This window comes from Anser brachyrhynchus (genome assembly GCF_964034855.1).
Source record: "Anser brachyrhynchus genome assembly, chromosome: Z".
Lineage (NCBI taxonomy): Eukaryota > Metazoa > Chordata > Aves > Anseriformes > Anatidae > Anser > Anser brachyrhynchus.
The window spans coordinates 9,715,236-9,732,985 of NC_137697.1; the positions used below are offsets into that span (position 1 = coordinate 9,715,236).

The 17,750-nt window shown below is 36.5% G+C and overlaps 1 protein-coding gene across 5 annotated transcripts in view; it reads right to left on the minus strand.

Moving 5' to 3' along the window:
* Nucleotides 1–1,487: 1,487 nt before the first annotated feature.
* The window catches only part of FYB1 (FYN binding protein 1), a 70,266-nt gene continuing 54,003 nt past the window's right edge, over nucleotides 1,488–17,750 (minus strand). For 2 of the 5 annotated variants that reach the window (XM_080574084.1, XM_080574086.1), the window contains exons 8-19: nucleotides 16,471–16,627; nucleotides 15,132–15,264; nucleotides 12,137–12,165; nucleotides 10,898–10,967; nucleotides 10,192–10,332; nucleotides 9,446–9,477; nucleotides 8,312–8,378; nucleotides 6,814–6,919; nucleotides 6,332–6,494; nucleotides 3,647–3,680; nucleotides 2,518–2,549; nucleotides 1,488–2,402 (exon numbers count right to left, since the gene is read on the minus strand). In XM_080574084.1, the coding sequence (XP_080430210.1) occupies nucleotides 2,380–2,402; nucleotides 2,518–2,549; nucleotides 3,647–3,680; nucleotides 6,332–6,494; nucleotides 6,814–6,919; nucleotides 8,312–8,378; nucleotides 9,446–9,477; nucleotides 10,192–10,332; nucleotides 10,898–10,967; nucleotides 12,137–12,165; nucleotides 15,132–15,264; nucleotides 16,471–16,627 (987 nt within the window). In that variant the 3' untranslated portion in view covers nucleotides 1,488–2,379. The remainder of the gene's footprint in view (nucleotides 2,403–2,517; nucleotides 2,550–3,646; nucleotides 3,681–6,331; nucleotides 6,495–6,813; nucleotides 6,920–8,311; nucleotides 8,379–9,445; nucleotides 9,478–10,191; nucleotides 10,333–10,897; nucleotides 10,968–12,136; nucleotides 12,166–15,131; nucleotides 15,265–16,470; nucleotides 16,628–17,750) is intronic. The other 3 variants (XM_080574085.1, XM_080574088.1, XM_080574087.1) reach the window with 3 other exon arrangements.

Here is a 17,750-nt window from a genome sequence, read left to right on the forward strand (position 1 = left end):
GTCTTGGGCAGAGTGACCATGAAATGGCAGAGTTCTCTATTCTTGGTGAAGTCAGGATGGGGTTCAGTAAAACTGCTACCTTGGACTTCTGGAGGGCAGACTTCGAACTGTTCAGGACACTGGTAGGGAGGGTCCCTTGGGAGTCAGTCCTGAAGGGCAGGGGGGTCCAGGTTCATGGAAGGCAAGTCCTGCCTGACCAGCCTCATCCCCTTCTATAACCAGGTAGCCCACCTGGTAGATGAGGGAAAGGTTGTTGTTGTAGTCTGCCTAGATTTCAGCAAAGCCTCTGACACGGTCTCCCCCAGTATTCTCCAGGAGAAGCTGGCAGCCCATGGCTTGGATGGGTACACTCTTTGCTGGGTTAAAAACTGACTGGAAAGCCAGGCCCAGAGAGTGGTAGTGAGCAGAGTGAAATCCAGCTGGCAACTGGTCACCAGTGGTGTTCTCCAGGGGTCAGTGTTAGGGCCCATCCTCTTTAATATCTTCATTGATGACTTGGATGGGGGAATTGAGTGCACCATCAGCAAGTCTGCAGAGGACACCAAGTTGCGGGGAAGTGTCAACCTGCCAGAGGGAGGGAAGGCCCTGCAGAGGGATCTGGACAGGATGGGTTGATGGGCAGAGGCCAGTGGGATGAGGTTCAACATGGCTAAGTGCCGGGTCCTGAACTTTGGCCGCAACAACCCCATGCAGCACTACAGGCCTGGGGCAGAGTGGCTGGAAAGCTGTGCAGAGGAAAAGACTCTGGGGGTGCTGATTAATGTTCACCTGAACATGAGCTGGCAGTGTGCCCAGGTGGCCAAGAAGGCCAATGGCATCCTGGCTTGGACAAGGAGTAGTGCAGCCAGCAGGACCAGGGAGGTGATCGTCCCCATGTACTCTGCCCTGGTGAGGCTGCACCTCAAGTACTATGTTCAGCTTTGGGCCCCTCACTACAAGAAAGCCATCAAGGCCCTGGAAAATGTCCAGAGAAGGGCTACAAAGCAGGTGAAGGGCCTGGAACACAAGTCCTGTGAGGAGCGGCTGAGGGAACTGGGGTTGTTTAGGCTGGAAAAGAGGAGGCTCAGGGGAGACCTTATTGCTCTCTACAACTGCCTGAAAGGAAGGTGTGGGGAGCTGGGGGTCAGCCTCTTCTCGCAGATAACTAGTGACAGGACTAGAGGGAAAGGCCTCAAGCTGAACCAGGGGAGGTTCAGGTTGGAAATGAGGAGATATTTTTTCTCAGAAAGAGCAGTCAGGCATTGGAACAGGTTGCCCAGGGAAGTGGTGGAGTCACCATCTCTGGGGTTACTTAAGGAAAGGTTTGATGTGGTGCTTAGGGAAGTGGTTTAGTGGGTGATATTAGTGGTGGGGGGAGTGGTTAGACTAGATGATTCTATGATTGGATCTGGTTGCACCTCCCACAGGTATACACACTGCTGCTGTCAGACACTGGCAGAAAACTCAGGCTAGAAACTAGTTAAAAGAAAAAGATAGCATCAAAATGGTGTGATAAATATATATATTTTTAATATAGAAATTATTTCAAACCAGTTTTTAAGTCCATTTTAATACCTACATTACTATAGTGACAACAACATATCTAAACTAAACAAAAATTAAATCTTAACCTAAACATTGCAAAGATATTCTGAGCAACACTACACTATAAAACAGGCTCTTCTATGGTTTATATCTCAGAGTGCTGTACGTAACGTAACTAGTTAATGTTTTACTATTAATATTAGTCAAAAAGTACTTACAAAATAAAGAGAAATTTAGGAAACTGTAATCTATCACTAGTACAACACAGAAAAATAAACTTCAGCAATGGAGTCACATGGCTGTACATGTCAGTGTAGCTAACACTATTACAATTGGAAGGGCAGGTCAGCAAACTGATGCCCACTTTTGATTTCCTGTTTTCATAACAGGATGTTATCCCCAAAAGAAGCATTCCTTTTCAGGATGCTCTCATCCCCAGAGTGACAGTCTCTGCTGTTTACTAGAACAGAGCTGCAGTGAAACCTGTTCCCAGGATTTGTTGTCCTCTATATCCTTCATAGATCTGAACTGGCCTCTTTGGGTGTAGCTAATTGAAGAAGAATTGTTTTTGTATGGATTGTCACCAGTGTAGAAAGGAAGTGGAAGATGATAACTTTAATTTTAGTTCATATTCCCCATAGTTTAATTGCTCTGATAAATGGCACTATATATATCTTACAAAGCAACTGAGGACAAACCCCTGAAATCCTACAAAAAGATTAACAAGTAATGTACATTTAGAAGAGTGTAACTGATTAACTTGGAATCAGCTTTAATGGCTTCTTGCTTGACAATTAGGAAGTCCAAAATTGATTTTGGTCTTCAGTGAAATGTTTACTGTCACAGAATTCTGCATTAGTCATTATCATAGATGCAATCTGAAATGGAAATGGAATGCCAAACATATTAGTATCGTGTAGTGCTTTGAGTCAGGATAAAATTATTTGTTGTAATTTAATATAGTTATTGTATTGTTTGAAATGTTCAACATACCATCACCAATATCATCATAAATCTCTCCATCACTGTAAGTTAGAAAAAGAAAAAAAATAATGTATTTAAAAATGGAGACATCAGATATTACTATTTACATGCAGCTATAAAAAGGTGTAGCAGTATGGTGCAGACATGCTATCAAGTATTCATTTGCTATTTAGGTAATAAAACAGTGTTGAGCAAGACGTTGAGGCCAAAGGAGCTTCAGTGAAGGGTAAAACTGGATATGTTTCTTTTTAAAGTGAAATCCATGCTTTATTAAAAGATTTTTTTTTTAATTATGTTTTAAAGTAGCTGTTCTAAAAAAAAAAATAAAAATCAGAGGCATTTACATTAAAAATGAAAGACTGAATGATCTTTTTAAAATCAAAGATGGGAAAGATGAATGAAAAAAATCAGTATGGCCTTGAAACGCTTACTTGTTTCTGTACTTGGCAATACTGTAATAGTTTTGGAGGACCAGCTTTTTGCATAATGAATTCAGGTAATGTCTGTAAAAGATATCTGCTCCATAAGTAGGAATTTTCAAAATGTCGGTCAGATACATGGACAGTCCCCTTGAAGCCAATAAAGCTATATACGTTTGTAAGCTAAGCACGTGCATAAGGCTTGGATTCTAAAAGTGACATCTGATTGGATATTTAGAGGTCTTGCACAAAGCACATTAAAGGAAATGTAAAGGCTCTGTCTGATGAGAGTTTTGGATTACAACCGTAAAATTATTCTAAAGGGTGGAGCCAAACCTGCACAATCCCAATGAGACCGAAATAAAAATTAACCTAATGAAAATTTGGTCCATTTTAGTTAAACATTTTAAATTGGCATCAATACACCTAATCACATTAATTTACACTTTAGAAATAGATTGTAGTCCTGATAATACTCCATTTATGTAACTTTTCAAGTCTTAAACAAGAGTCTATGGTTAAGCAATGAGGAATGGCGTACTGGATAATTTCCAGCATAGAATTACATGACTAATTCTTGAGAAATATAAACTTCATTAAAATATCTAATTTTAAAGGACTAAAATTACATACTGAAATAATTAAATTTCATATTTATTTAACAAACAGTTTAGAACAAAGTATATCATTAAAACAGTTTTTTCAAAAAGATAACTTACTTCTCAACTAAATTGCTTCTCAGAACGTACCCATCTGTAAAATAGAAATATATGTTATATGTGTTAAGTTAAATTTAAGTATTCATGATATTTCTTCTCTTGCTAGCACTAGTGAAAAGTAGTTATTATCTTTAAAATATTTCAGATACGAAGATATACAGATGTATAACAATGTATGTTGGATACGTGTTCATGCAAGGTTTTGCTATGTCTAATTGTTCATATCTACCTGTTTAATATAACATGGTGCCTTATATTTCCTACAGGGACAAAAATGTTTTCCAAGATATATACACCAATGAATTATTACTAACTGTAATTGTTTAAAATGTTTAATTGTATCCAAATTGATAAAGAATACTTGTATAAAAATATGAAAATACCTTAGAAAAGCTATTCAGTAGTGAATTAATCTATTTCTCTGTTGCATTGCTATTGAAATCAGATAAAACTACACATATTCTTCTTCAACATATTTAATCCCTCGAAAAAAGTACTTGCTGTCTTTGGAAAAATACATCAGCTGAAATACCTGTCAAATGGTATAACATACCAAGCAAAGAGAAAGCTATGACAGCAATTACATATTTGTAGCTAAACATTGGGATGTTTGTACAAAGATAGAAAAAGTTTTAAAGTAGAAATGTCATTTTATGTTAGATTTGAAATTACTGCAAAAGTTTCCCTATTTTATTCCCTAGAGGCTTAAATGGCCACAGTTAAATTACATGTTTTTAGTAATCCATACACTGCCATATTAATACTTTTAGTATAAATTTATTAGCTTTACTTGTAAACATCCTTTGCATTCTTGCATTCTTGGAGCTGCTGCTGCTTCATGTATTCAGAAGAACCACTGTAGACTACAGAAAGTATGAGTTTTCTGCTAGTAAGACTGATCTGCAGGATCACCACCAGGCAATCTCCAGGTCTTACTGTTTTACTTAAAGGAATTATTTCTTCCTTCTTATGAACTTTTTTTTTTTTTTTTTCCAAAGAAATCTACGGAATTGAATTGAAGGATTTTCTGTATTTCAAAAGGTATGTGGTTCAGACAAAGGCAAGAATAAGGAGGATTTTTAGGGTAAATAAAAATAAGTGATAAAAAATATGTTCCTAAGCAAATCAGTCCTTGCTTAACAAAGTGGGAAGACCTTATAGTATAATTCGTAATTTTGTTTAACTGGTGGTAGAGGCATGAAACCATGGAAGTGCTCTGTAAGTTAAAGATCAAATGGAAAAATTAATGTGAAAGAAGGTAAAAAAAAAAAAAAAAAGGTAAATATAAAAAAGGTATATATCTGGCCATCAAAATGTAAAATTAAGATATGAGGATACTCCAACTAGAAAAATAACCACAACTGTCATGTACTTAAATAAAATAGGACTCCAGTTTTGCTAATTAATGTGAAAATTGACAGAAATATATTCAGAGGTTTTCATGGAGGATATTTTTATTTGTTTTGCTCTTTTATGCATAGCAAAGCAGTAGCTTCTGTTACTGTTTGAAAAGCTTTGAAGACTATGTAAGGAAAACAGACAACACGAACTACTTTCTGCTTTGCTATTAGCTTGATTCAAAAAATGTGACATCAACGGCCTCACTTTGCAAAGTGGCTGCTGTAAGGCAATACGTATTTTGAAAAACTTGTGTTCTTATGCAAGAAATTCTTCCTCACCCTGCAGGCCTGCCAGGAAGATGGCTATACTCCAGATTGTAACAGATGAGTACAGAGGGGAAAGAAATAGAAAGAAATTGACTGAATCCTTGTCAGAGGTGTATGGTTTTGGACTGTCTTCTACATAGGCCAATGGTTAAAAGCAAAGGCAAGTGGAAAGATGTTGCCACTTTGGACATAGTCTATTATAACACAGTGAATTTTTATGAGGAGGTTTGAAAGGCATTGAAACAGAAGCATACTAAGAAATCGAAACCAACAGTAGATGCTCCAGACTTCTCCAAAGAATGCAAAAACTTCTGCCAATGCATACCCTGTCCAAGGGTTTCAAAGAAACACTGAAAGGCCTTGTGCAGCTCCCAAAACAGGCAGGGATGCCAACAAGGACATATGCCTTGGATCAGCTAGCAGGGGGAAGACACTTAAGCAGTTTTCCCCACAGCCTGTTGAAAAGATTAAACTCCAGCTCCAGCAACACAAAGGAAGAATATCGTCATTGATTTTCCCTTGGCTGCAATCTATGGGCAAGAACTTCCAAGAGGTGCAGAAAGGATTTTACTGTTTTACTAGATTTTGTAGGGTATCACAGCAATACTATTTTTGGCAAATGGAAGGAGACAGAAGCAACAAAAACACCTCCTTAGCTAATGCAAAGCAAGGTTTACATAAATAAGTTGTGATCTCTCTCACGTTTGGTATGTCTTGACTATTGGAGTTTTAAGTTTTTTAAGTTCTGACACTTTTAACATACTCAAGGAGCTACTGTAAGTAGTAACAATAATAAAATAACAACAATATAACTATATAACTCCTGTCAACCATCAGGCAAAGAGAAAGACAAACATCAGACTTTAGTATGACAGGAAAGAGTTTTTTTTCTTGTTTTTGTTTTGTTTTGTTTTTTTAATGTCCTGAGTCATGTATTCTCTGACAATTTAATTAATTTAAATTTTAATTTATACTTTCACATATGCATTCTGTACTACAGCTTTTTAATAAGACTTACATTTTCCTTCTTCATTCCTGCACAGCACCTTGGTATCATCTGTATTTTGTATAATTTCAAGAGACTCCCCTGGTTTAACTTGTAAGTCTTTAGATCCCCACTTTCTTTGGGGCAAATCCTGGACTGTTGTGGTAGAGTAAAGAACTTTGATTTCACCTTCAAACTGGAAAAAAAAAAAAAAAGAAAGGCATGCCAGATTAAAACAACAACAATAACAAAACACTATAAGGTAAATCTTATGATCATGCATTTTTATAACAATATATTCCCATTTATTACTAGATTTTTGAAAACTAGGCAAATCATCATTTATACTATCTCGTATGTGTCCAGGCTTGCCATTTGCACTTACTAGGGCTCAGATCACTATTTTTACAAGTAGTAATGCTTCACTTGTCAAAGGCAAAATAATGGATTATTTACAAATTTGAGGATACCATATGGATATTTTAGTCTTTATATTTTATGTGAACAAAACTTACTTTGAACTTTTTTCTGAACTCCTTCTCTTCTCTTTCCATCTTTTTAAGCTTTTGTGGATCTTTTTCATCTGATTTACCTTTTCCAAGGTTTACCGGTTTTGGTGAACTAAAACACGACATTACAAATAAAACAAAATTAGTAACACATCTGAGGTACTGACAATCATTGTGGTAATTTTAGTGAAAATGTATTTCCTTTCACATGACTTAAGTATGTTTTCTTCACTCCACAAAACTGACACAGATAATACAACATAGGTTTGTTTGCAGAAGAAATAAAAAAATGGGGTTGTCTTTCCGACTCTTTTTTTTTTTTTCCCATGAGTTCTGATGTTAATGTATCTATTACACCAGTGAATATGGAAAATTTTTCAAAGTATCTAGCCATTAAAGCAATGAGAACTTTACATCTACCAAAAATAGTTTAGATAAACAATATCAATCACTTTAGAATGTTTAGGCAAAGGACAATTTTTGTGAAGTCTAGGTATCTTTGGGCAATAGGCTGAATAACACATGTCCCACTTTGGAGGCAGCTGGAACACCTTAGCCTTTCATACAATAGCTGTCTTAGTCTTTTGTGCCCATAAGAAGAACTTGCTACTCCAGGGAATCTGCATTACATGCTCTATTTAAAGTTCTGTTCTTTTTTCACATCCCTGATACCTGATTTGTGCCAATGAACAAGAAAAGGTTTCACGTCCTAACTGCCCTTCCTGATGCTGTACCTGGGATTTTAAAGTCTGATCTTGTGTTCTAATCCTTCCTGTTCTCTGCAGAGTTGTGGATGATATTTTCACTGAATGTGAATGTATGTGCGTGAAATAACTTAGCTTTAAGGTGGGCCATGCTGTTTCCTTTGGATATAGAGCTCAGAAAGATCTCTCTGTTTTAATGCCTCTAGACTAGATTTTTGTAGTGCAATCTGCTTGTAACTCCACCTGAGCGAAGTCAGTGACAGCAGAATGTGACATGTTGCAGTCAGCTCCATAGATGCATCTGTGCTCATAACAAATCTGTGTTCCAGAGATGGTTGTGACTTCCTGGTACAGGGATAAAACTTTCCAAGCTGAACTTTACACCTCCAGATATGTTTCATACTGGTAGTGTAGGGCACTATCTCCTTTTCTCACAAAATATTGCAGCAGCTGAAATCAAGTACAATACATATCCACTAGAATCTCCAGATTTTGATAGAGAGAGGACTGCATGCAAAGAATCTACTGTGAAGGGTCTTTAGGTCACTCATTCATTTACACCTCTTGTCCCTCAAGCGCTAAATTGGTTGAAATTCAAAACATGCTTATTTATTCTGCAGTCTAATACCATTATTATTATAGTTTGTAATAAAGACCATTGTCAAAAGCAAGGTTATGAGAACTACAAAACCTGACACCACCAAATAAAGCATACTATTTGCCTCGAGTAAACACTTTGAAAATGTGCCACAGTGTACTAAAGATTTCTAATTGGAAAAATAATTTCTGTTTTCACTTACCTGAAGTCAGGTGGTGGAGGGAAGTCTGAGGAATCTACATCATCATAAACATCACTGTCTCCACAATCTGAAACAATAATATATAAAAGGATTCAAAATCATTATGTTATCTCTGAATGTGAATACATTAGTAGAGAATACATTATGTTATAGTCTGCAATAGAATATATAAGTTGACAAAAAACCACAGCAAGTTTTGTAGTTTTTTACTTTCTGTAGTAACTGTAGTAACAATCTACTGTGCAAAACATATACCAGCAAACTTTTTCATAATAAGACTCTTTATGAATAATAATAGGTATTCACTGATAGTTTAATCTTCTTAAGCTGAAGCAAGTTTTTGCACATGTTGGCTAATGCAATAGATTTTAATCCTCATTTTAATTAGTCTATTTCCCACTGTGTTGCATCAAAGTATATTTTTAGGATTTGATTTTAATATAAACTCATGTACTTCCATAGCACTTTGGTCAGAGTAACATTGCCTAGAACTGGATATGAATCACACATATATTAGATTTTAGATCACCTTGCCGTGCCAAAGCAGTGGAAAGAATACTTACTGCAAGAATATACTTTGAATCATATCCAGAATATTTGTAGAAAGGAACCAATTATTTAACTCATCAAATCCATGGCTAGAAAAAGTCACAGTAGGAGATACAAGGTTTAGACCTCATTTCAGGCAGCAGCCACAACTTGTAAGAATTTGCTTTTTATTCTGTGGCTGAGACAATATTTATGAGTATACGTTATCTTACACTGCAAGTGATAAAAATAACAGCAAGCATCTCATTATTCTTTTGAAGTCTCTCATTAAGTGTTTCTTTCCAAGTTTATTTATTCATACTTAATGCCAAATAAAATGAACAAGTGGAAGTCTTAAATAGAAACATCATGACTTTAAAAATATATTAATTTGTTTTCTAGGAAGTTTGCACTATATTGGTATCTCCTTGTGTGTAGCCAAATCAGACACAATATATGAAAATTGTTTGCTGGAACTGGATAAGCAATGGGAAATTCTGTTTCCTTCCTTAGACGTGTTTTTGTGACTAACATGATACAGAGTGATGTATGCAGAAAAAAGGATCATGAATCAATATGGAGACAAAACCACAGACTATTAATTACCTTTCCCAAACTGCTTTGTTGAAGGAGACCTGCTTGGGTAAAAAAAAAAAAATCAAAAAAAGAGAGATGCTCATTAAGTATTTATATCACATTAATAGGCTTTCACATCATTTACATCCTTTGAAAAACTTACAAGGGCTCCAAGTAATCTCCAGACATTTTGAAGCTCTGCTGACACTGGCAATAATAATAGTTCACAGGCTAAATGTATTTTTACCAGTGGATCAAAAAAAACTAGCTCAGAGCTGAATGAGAAAAGATGGTAGTAAATATATCATTTCCTGATCTAACCTCTTGGCAAGTTGGGGAGAGGATAGTCTTTGCATTTTTCTCTGTTGCTTATTATTCCCAAATTTTGGATTAATGGTATTAGATTTACCAGTTTTTCTTGGCTGTACTGGTGAGCAACATTCATTTTAACTGAGGATACAATAAACTTGCATCACCAGAGTGGAAAAGAGATGATGCATTATTTGGGTGTTCTTCAACAACAACAACAAAGTGTTATATTTTAGTTACTAGGCTCATGCAACAAATACAGCTTGTAAACATAGTAATTATGTTATGAAGTTGAAAAGAAAAGTGATCAATATAAGGACATTTTTTTTTTTTTCAGAAAAGTATCATCCTGATTTGCATTTTAATGCATGATTCATTAGACTGCTGTGAGAACATGTTAGTAGCATGTAATCAATGCTTTATTAGAATTAGTTAACGTGCACTGTGATTTCCTGGCAGACTCTTACAACAAATCTCCATTATCTTCTGCCCCATTGACTTTGGTTGTTTTTTCTCGTATACTTTTCTTTTTGTTATCTTTGACCTTTAGCTTCTTCAAGATTCCCCAGGACCAGGTATCATTCTTATCTTCATCCTGTGATACAGACCTTTGGAGTATGCATGCAATTATCACAATGTAAAAGGTAACATTCTTTTTAAATGCTCCAATTTAAAATCTTGATTGATGTACATAATTCTGATTAATGATAATGATGTATATATCACAAAGTGAGGACATTTACTGTCTAAAATGCAAAACTACAAGTGTGCATTTTAGATTTTTCATAGATATTGAGATATATAAATAGTTATAAATATTTGTCTACCAGATTTCTGTTTTCATCTTGTTACTCAGCAAGCTAGTATTTTATTATTTTATTTTGTTGTTTTCATTTCAGAGGTATTCTATTTTTCTATTGGGGATTTGCATGATTGAAGCTTTTTTTTTTTTTTCTGACATAACAAAATGAAATGAAACTTCTCCAAAAGACAAAATAACCTTTTTTTTTATTTTTATTTTTTAAATTCCTGTATCCATCCTGATGTATATCCACTTGCTGATCATCCCAATACTTGACTCGACACTTATTATGTCAAATTTAAGAATAATAAAAACCAAAATGATAACACACTGCTAACGACACAAATGTTTTAAATGATATGAAAACATACCTAGTAACAGCATCGGTATCATCAACGCCATCATAAATTTCTTGATCAGAAGGAGGAGGTGGGAACATCTCTTTAACAGATCATACAGTGAATTAATGCATTTCTATTTATTGTTCCTGAATAGCATATTAATTACTGGCCTCAGCATGTCAGATATGTCTGCAACCTGAGTGTAATATCCTTGTAAATGGGGTCTTTCTGTAGACCTGCAGAGGCTATTTATTAAAACAGCAGTTTAGCCTTAACCCAGTTGGGCATGTCATCCACAGAATTTAAACGTGACACTGCCAATAATAAGAAAATGAATATTGAAAAAAAAAATGCATTTGTTTGATGAAATTCTAAGTCGCTGTTTTGGGCCCATTTGTTATGATGACTTTTTCATTTTCGTTTGAGACTAACCATGACTGAAGGTGTCAGAACAACACTTCCAGCAAATGACACCACAGATGTCAGAAGCAAATGAAATGTAAGTTCCCCATCTTGGTGGCAGATCTGACCTCTGAGTCCCACCTCCTTCAGTGCAGGGTTAGCTCAGTTTCCACGTCCAGTTCCAGCCACTGGTCAGAGTACTGACTGAAATCTGTAGTTAGCTGGCAGCAGCTTCATTTAGGACTGCCAGGGGATGCTTCTCCCATGACTAGTATCTAAACTCTAAGCTGAGAAGATGAGCTGTTCTCTTGTGATCAACGGAGAATGCTACATAAATATATGTGCTACCAAAGAGGAAACCAGTTTGAATGTCCGTTTTTGACAGTGTGGAAGTGCTGCAGACGTACTGGTTAGGACTTTAGAGTATTTCTGGAACTGAAGTTCCCTTTAACCTTGCCAGCAAAATGTAACTTTAATTGGTAATATCACTGGCTATTTCAGAACTGCATTTCTGGATAAAAATTCTTGATCATGTTAATATTTTGCCAGTTATACATCTGGTGTTTTGTGAAACCATTTAACTTCTCACAAAAAACAAACAAACAAACAAAAAAACCCCTTAATGATCTGTAATCTGGCATGCTTCCAATACACAGTGTGAGAAGACAAAACATTTTCATCCCAAGTGGATCACACAGGTAGAAAGAAAGTGAAGTTGGACACCATACTTCCCTGTTTGTTGTCTGTTAGCTAACATTTAGCATGCTTCTGGATAATTACTGCATTATTTGGAAGCTGCAGAAGTCTGGATTTGAAGGTAAGCAGTACACAGAAACAAATACCCCCAAAAGTGCATGTAGAACTTACTTCCAGATCCATTTCGACCACCACTCTGACTGGAAAAACAAACACAAGAGATATCTTAGAGAAAAACAGTCATTCTTTGGAAAAAGAAAACACCATGCTTTTGTGGGTCTTAGTTCGAAACACTTTGGCTTTGGCTCTCCTTGTCTATATTGTCAGCTGAGCACTACTAATTCTATGCTGAAAGCTCAGGCACAGGCCTGTATGTTCTATGTTGGCAACAACTAAATGTGCCAGTTCTTTTTTTTTTCACTCTGCCTTCACCACACACATCGATTTCTTACAGTCATAGAGTAGTTGCACTCTTACTAATGCTAAAGAAAATGTGCCATCAAATTAGTGAGTGAATTATCTCTGAGATGAGGAGGGATTAATTTTTAGCAGTCAGGTAAAGGAATTCGGGAAAAGTACTCTGTTTTTATCATTGGAAATAGTTCATTACAAAACAGAAGAAAAATATTTTAAAATACTATACACAATAATTCAAAAGGGGGAATTATCAATATTCTCTATAGTTAATGCAAAAGCAAAAGGGACACAGTGTATTTTAAGTGAAGCTCTGAAGGAAATTTACATAAATCAACACATAGTTGAAGCCAACAGATGTGCATATTTTTGTATGAGCAGAACATTTAGCCCTAATTGTTGGTAATTGGCACTACTGGAAATTTGTGATATTTTATCTTGATTTCAGGGAGATGCAAACTGATGTCTAAAACTATTAATGATTTACTGTATTTAGAAAATATTTTACGTTTCTATATACATATTGCTAAACTAAACATGAAAGATAACTTACGACCATAGGATAATTCAGGTTGGAAGGGATCTCAGGAGGTCATGTAGTTGAACTTGATGGAATTAAAAAATAACCTGACTGAATACTTGAGAGTGCATCCACTCCCTTTAGATTCATAACTTATGAGGCAATTTTTGTGAGATGAAATGGTAAGCAAATTAACTTATTGTTCGACTGTCTTTTACCCGGTGGTGCTTTAAACCATGACTACACATTTCTAACATTTCAAGGATTCCATATTAGCCTAATATTCTAACAGTAACTGTAAAGAACCTCTTAGGCTTATAGGAACTGGGAGTATTTCCAGGTCAAAGACTTTTTTAAACTTATACATCAAAGCAAGATATTTGTTAAAGTCTTGTGCCAACAACTCCTGAAACACAGCAGACCTAGTCATTTATTAAATCTGGAATATTAACAATAGTACTGATAATGAGATAGCACTGTTTGGTCAAGAGGCTTTTTATAGTATGGCATTCTTACAGTGGTTTCAAAACATCTTGATGCATTTCAGACCTTCTAACGATTCATGCTCATGAACTGAAAAGAATGCTATTAATCTCTAGAGAAGATAAAAATGTCAAAATACAACTAAAGGATTTAATGAATCTGAGACATTCATTCATCCATCCAAGTTCCTTAACCTGTTGTTTTATAAGAACCAGTGTAAGTATTCTTGTTTGCTTTTGAATTCAAGGGATATTCCTACATTCCTTGTTCTGAGGTTGTTAATTGTAATGCTTGCCATAGTGAAATGGATTGGCCGGAGATATTTCTGCAATGAATGCCTAATACTTAGATTACCTAAAACCTAGAATAACTGAAGTAACTCTTCTGACTGTCATTACCATGGTATGAGACCATTGCACGGTGAGGGAAAATGTTAATCATCAACCTACAAAAATATCAGATGTATAAACATACTTGTTACCTAAAGAATGCCACCCCAAATGCAGATCTTCCTAAGTGCTGTTTCTAGAACTCACAGGGATGTCCTAGCAGCTGAGGATCATCTGCACCCGCCAGCAAGACAGCTGTGGTCCCTGTGTTCCAGCCAGATCTCTGAGCTAAGGTTCTGGGAAGCACTAAAGCCAGGTGTAATGACTGGGAGTTGCAACATAACATCGAAATCCTCTATACCTGTATGCAGATCTCTTATGTGAATCCCAGTGTATGTGAGTCTGCACATAAGGACATGTGATGGGGCATGAGCACTGTTTTTTTGCATCATGTAACAGAGGTGGACTTTTATGTGAGGCCAGGTAACAAAGGCACTACCTTCTTGTTGGGTCATGTGGTAGCCTCAGCTCCTGTCACAAGATCAGGCGTATATTCCCTTGCCAGTAAATTTGATATCTGCTGCAGATGGCACTTTCCTAGCTGCAGATTCCTTTGACATTAAAAATATGGTACATTGAAGTAGAGAGGCTGCAATGTAGCACTGTATCACAAATGCATGGGAGGGTGTTCTGTAGAGGAACTTGATCTTGTGGAAGATGTCCGGGTCCATGGCAGAGAGGTTGGAACTGGAGATCCTTAAATGTCCCTTCCAACCCAACCCATCCTATGACTCTGATGAAGTCAAAAGTATATCTCATATCCATCTCAGGGGGTTTGATAGTTTTTGTTTGTTTGTTTTTATAGATAAGACTAACCACATTAGCCACTGTCTCTTCCTAAACGCCATTCCAGTCACTCTTCCAGAAATCCCTTATCTTCAGAGGTAAAGAGGTAGTGAGGCTCATAGTTTAAGAGCAGTGAGGGTGAGAAAGGGTCTCCCAGCACAGTGAGTGCTTCTGGAGTCTTTTATTCTTACACATTAGAAAATGCAATATGTGACTTTGAGAGACAAAAAAAAAAAAAAAAAAAAGGAAAGAGAGGGAGGAGAGAGATTTGCACTTCCTGCAGGTGATTTGTGAGTCCTGCATGTTTTGTGTCTTGTTCTCTTTTGCGTTGTGTTTCTATAGTATGGATAACATGGATTCTTCCTGAGGATGAGTGCTTATAGATGCTAGACTCCAGAATACATTCTTGTTCCTCTGACTACTTCAGAGTGAATAGCTCTGTTACATGTTTCTCATATAAGTGACTTTTTTTTTTTTTTTGGCACAACAGTCTACTTTGTTGTTGTAAAACTTCCCCTTTCCAGGCTGACTGTGGTGATTCATTGGTTCCCTTAAATGTGTTCCTTTTACATACCTGCTAATACTGTCCTGTTCTCCAACATCATCATATACTTCTTGGTCACTCTCTGGTTGTTTCACAGCAGTTTTTTGCTTTGTTTTTAAAGAGTCATAATCAATCTCCACCACGGTTGTCTTAATGTAACCATCTAAATGAATGAAACCATGTAATTAAGCAAAGAGAGTTTTAAAGCCTGAAGTAAAGGAATTAGTTTAACTGAAGGTTCAAAATCAGTGTGATTGAACTGATTGGACTATCTTTGAAAACTTAAAAAAAAAAAAAAAGTATCATGCGAAGCAACCTCAGCTTGAGTCTCTATCTGCCCACATATGTACAAATCTCAGACGTCTTAGATCTCTACCCAAGCCCTCTTCAGCTGGTGTCAAGTTAACTTCATCTTTATTTACTTCTCAGCTACAGCTGAGGAACTTCCTGTGCAGGTTGCAAGGAGCAGGGAAGGACAAAGATTCTGACAGGACATAAGGAGGGAGAGACATTTTTTTTTTTTGCATGGATTGTACTTTGAGTTGGTAGACACACTGGATCTGTACTGTCCCCTTGTCCCTGGAACTTCACCAAAGAGAACTGGTTATACTCCTGAGTGTACTGGCTCAGGAGACACTTTTGCAGCAGAGCAGCTGGCCAGTCCCAGCTCTCTCATCCTCTCCCCATATGGAAGATATCTATAGTACTGGATGTTAGAAGACATTAAAGAAAGTGCTTAGCTGGTATTGTCCGGTTATTCATGTGCGAACTCTTACTGATCTTGTCATTTTGGTCTCCTCAGAATTTTAACTATTGCTTTTAATAACTTTTACTGATTTTAGTGACTTTTGTTGATTTTATGTATCAGTCTTTTAATATCTTTGCTATAAACCAGGAGATAGATCATCAGCATAGACTCACTGCTATGGGGGTCATTTATAAAAGTAGAGAAAGATTTTAGATTTCAGACAAAAAATATCTAAAAATCAGTGATAAACCCAAAAACACTTAAAACAAGACCTTATTTTATGCACATCCATTTTATTTATAATAGAATGCTATAAAACCAACCTCATAACTTCCACAGGGCCAAATTCCGATGTTAATTTAAAAGATAACATGGAATTACTTCTCATTGTTCTTAACTTATCCAAGTGCCTGTTGATGTTACATAATGTTGTACAATAACTATGAACTGAGCCCTGCATGCCAGGTAAGGACAGCTGGATTAGTTGCAGTAATTAATTGCTTTGGTGGCCAGTGACTAAGCCTTGTTAAGGCTACTCTTTGCTGTAATGCTGCAAGCGCACACATGTTCACTGTCTAATAGTGAAAACATTCAGAAACACAGTGAGGGAGCAGAACTTACAACATCCTTTTATCCTGCCCAGCCACTTTCCCTCTGGATTGTCTGTGAGGCGAATGATTTCAATCTGATCCCCCTGTTTGACAGTCAGCTCATTCTTCCCTCCCTTGCTGTCAACACGAGCTCGTGCCTGGTGAAGGACTTGGATGGGTCCTGTTAACTGCAGAGAAGAAGCAGCAAAAGAAGTCACAGATGTGGAAAAATGGATTTCTTTCCTAAACATTCAGGCAAAAGATAATATAACTATAATGATAGTTGTATAACTCCTTTCATTAACATTTAAATACTCTAGAAAAAGAGACTTTACTCCTGTTCCCAACTTCCCAACTATTAAACTGGTTTTGAAAAGAGAAAGTAACAGCATAGTGATAAAGTAGCTGAAGGAGTGACAGATACACAGAAATATGAAGACTAAAACCAACAGGCTAATCTGTAGAGCCATTCTTCACAGAACAGATTTGTGTTTGATTCCAATGGGCAGCCCCACATAGTTCCAGTAGAACTACTCATATGAATAAATGTTCATTAAGATAAACAAGTCTTTCACATAATGTTCTGTGCTTACAATTATGCTTTAGAAATGATTCTAAAAGTACCCCCAAAGAGATGATCGCCCTGTTTGTTAGAACTCAGGATTTTCCTTGAGATCTTTAGTACATATTAAGAAGAAAGTTCTTTGGATTTTAACTTCTGTGGCTTTAATGTATATGCAGTCTTGTAGAGTATCCATCCCTACATAGGTGTCAACTAGAAAGAAAATATAATTTAAACACATTTGTTTGCATTTAAGAATAACCACACTTTAACATCCACAAGAGAGCAGTCTGCAGTCTAAAAGCTTCCAGTGTGCTAGTGCGTACACTTAGGGGAGTGGTCTGAAAAGTCAACATGGGGCCAACCCCCTGATGAGCACTGGCTAAACCACTATTAACTATTAGTATTTTCCTTTAATATTTGCTCTTCATCTCAGCAGCCCAAGGCCATGATATGGGAGAATCACAATGGCTTTACTGTGTATGGAGCAAAATAGATGGGGAGAAAAACAAAGCCACCCACTACATGCAAGAAAACTGAAAGAAGAACAACAAGAACGTCAAGAACAAGCATCAGTTAGCAGAAAATGACTGACTAGCAGTTTTACAAACTGCAGGAGCACGTTGACCACCAGTTATATAAAAATGATATAAAGGAGAAACAACTGTCACATTATTTAGCACCTGGGCTTTTACAATGACTAAAGCTCCCCTACAAATGTATCCTATTCCATTCCTCCCTATTTAGTC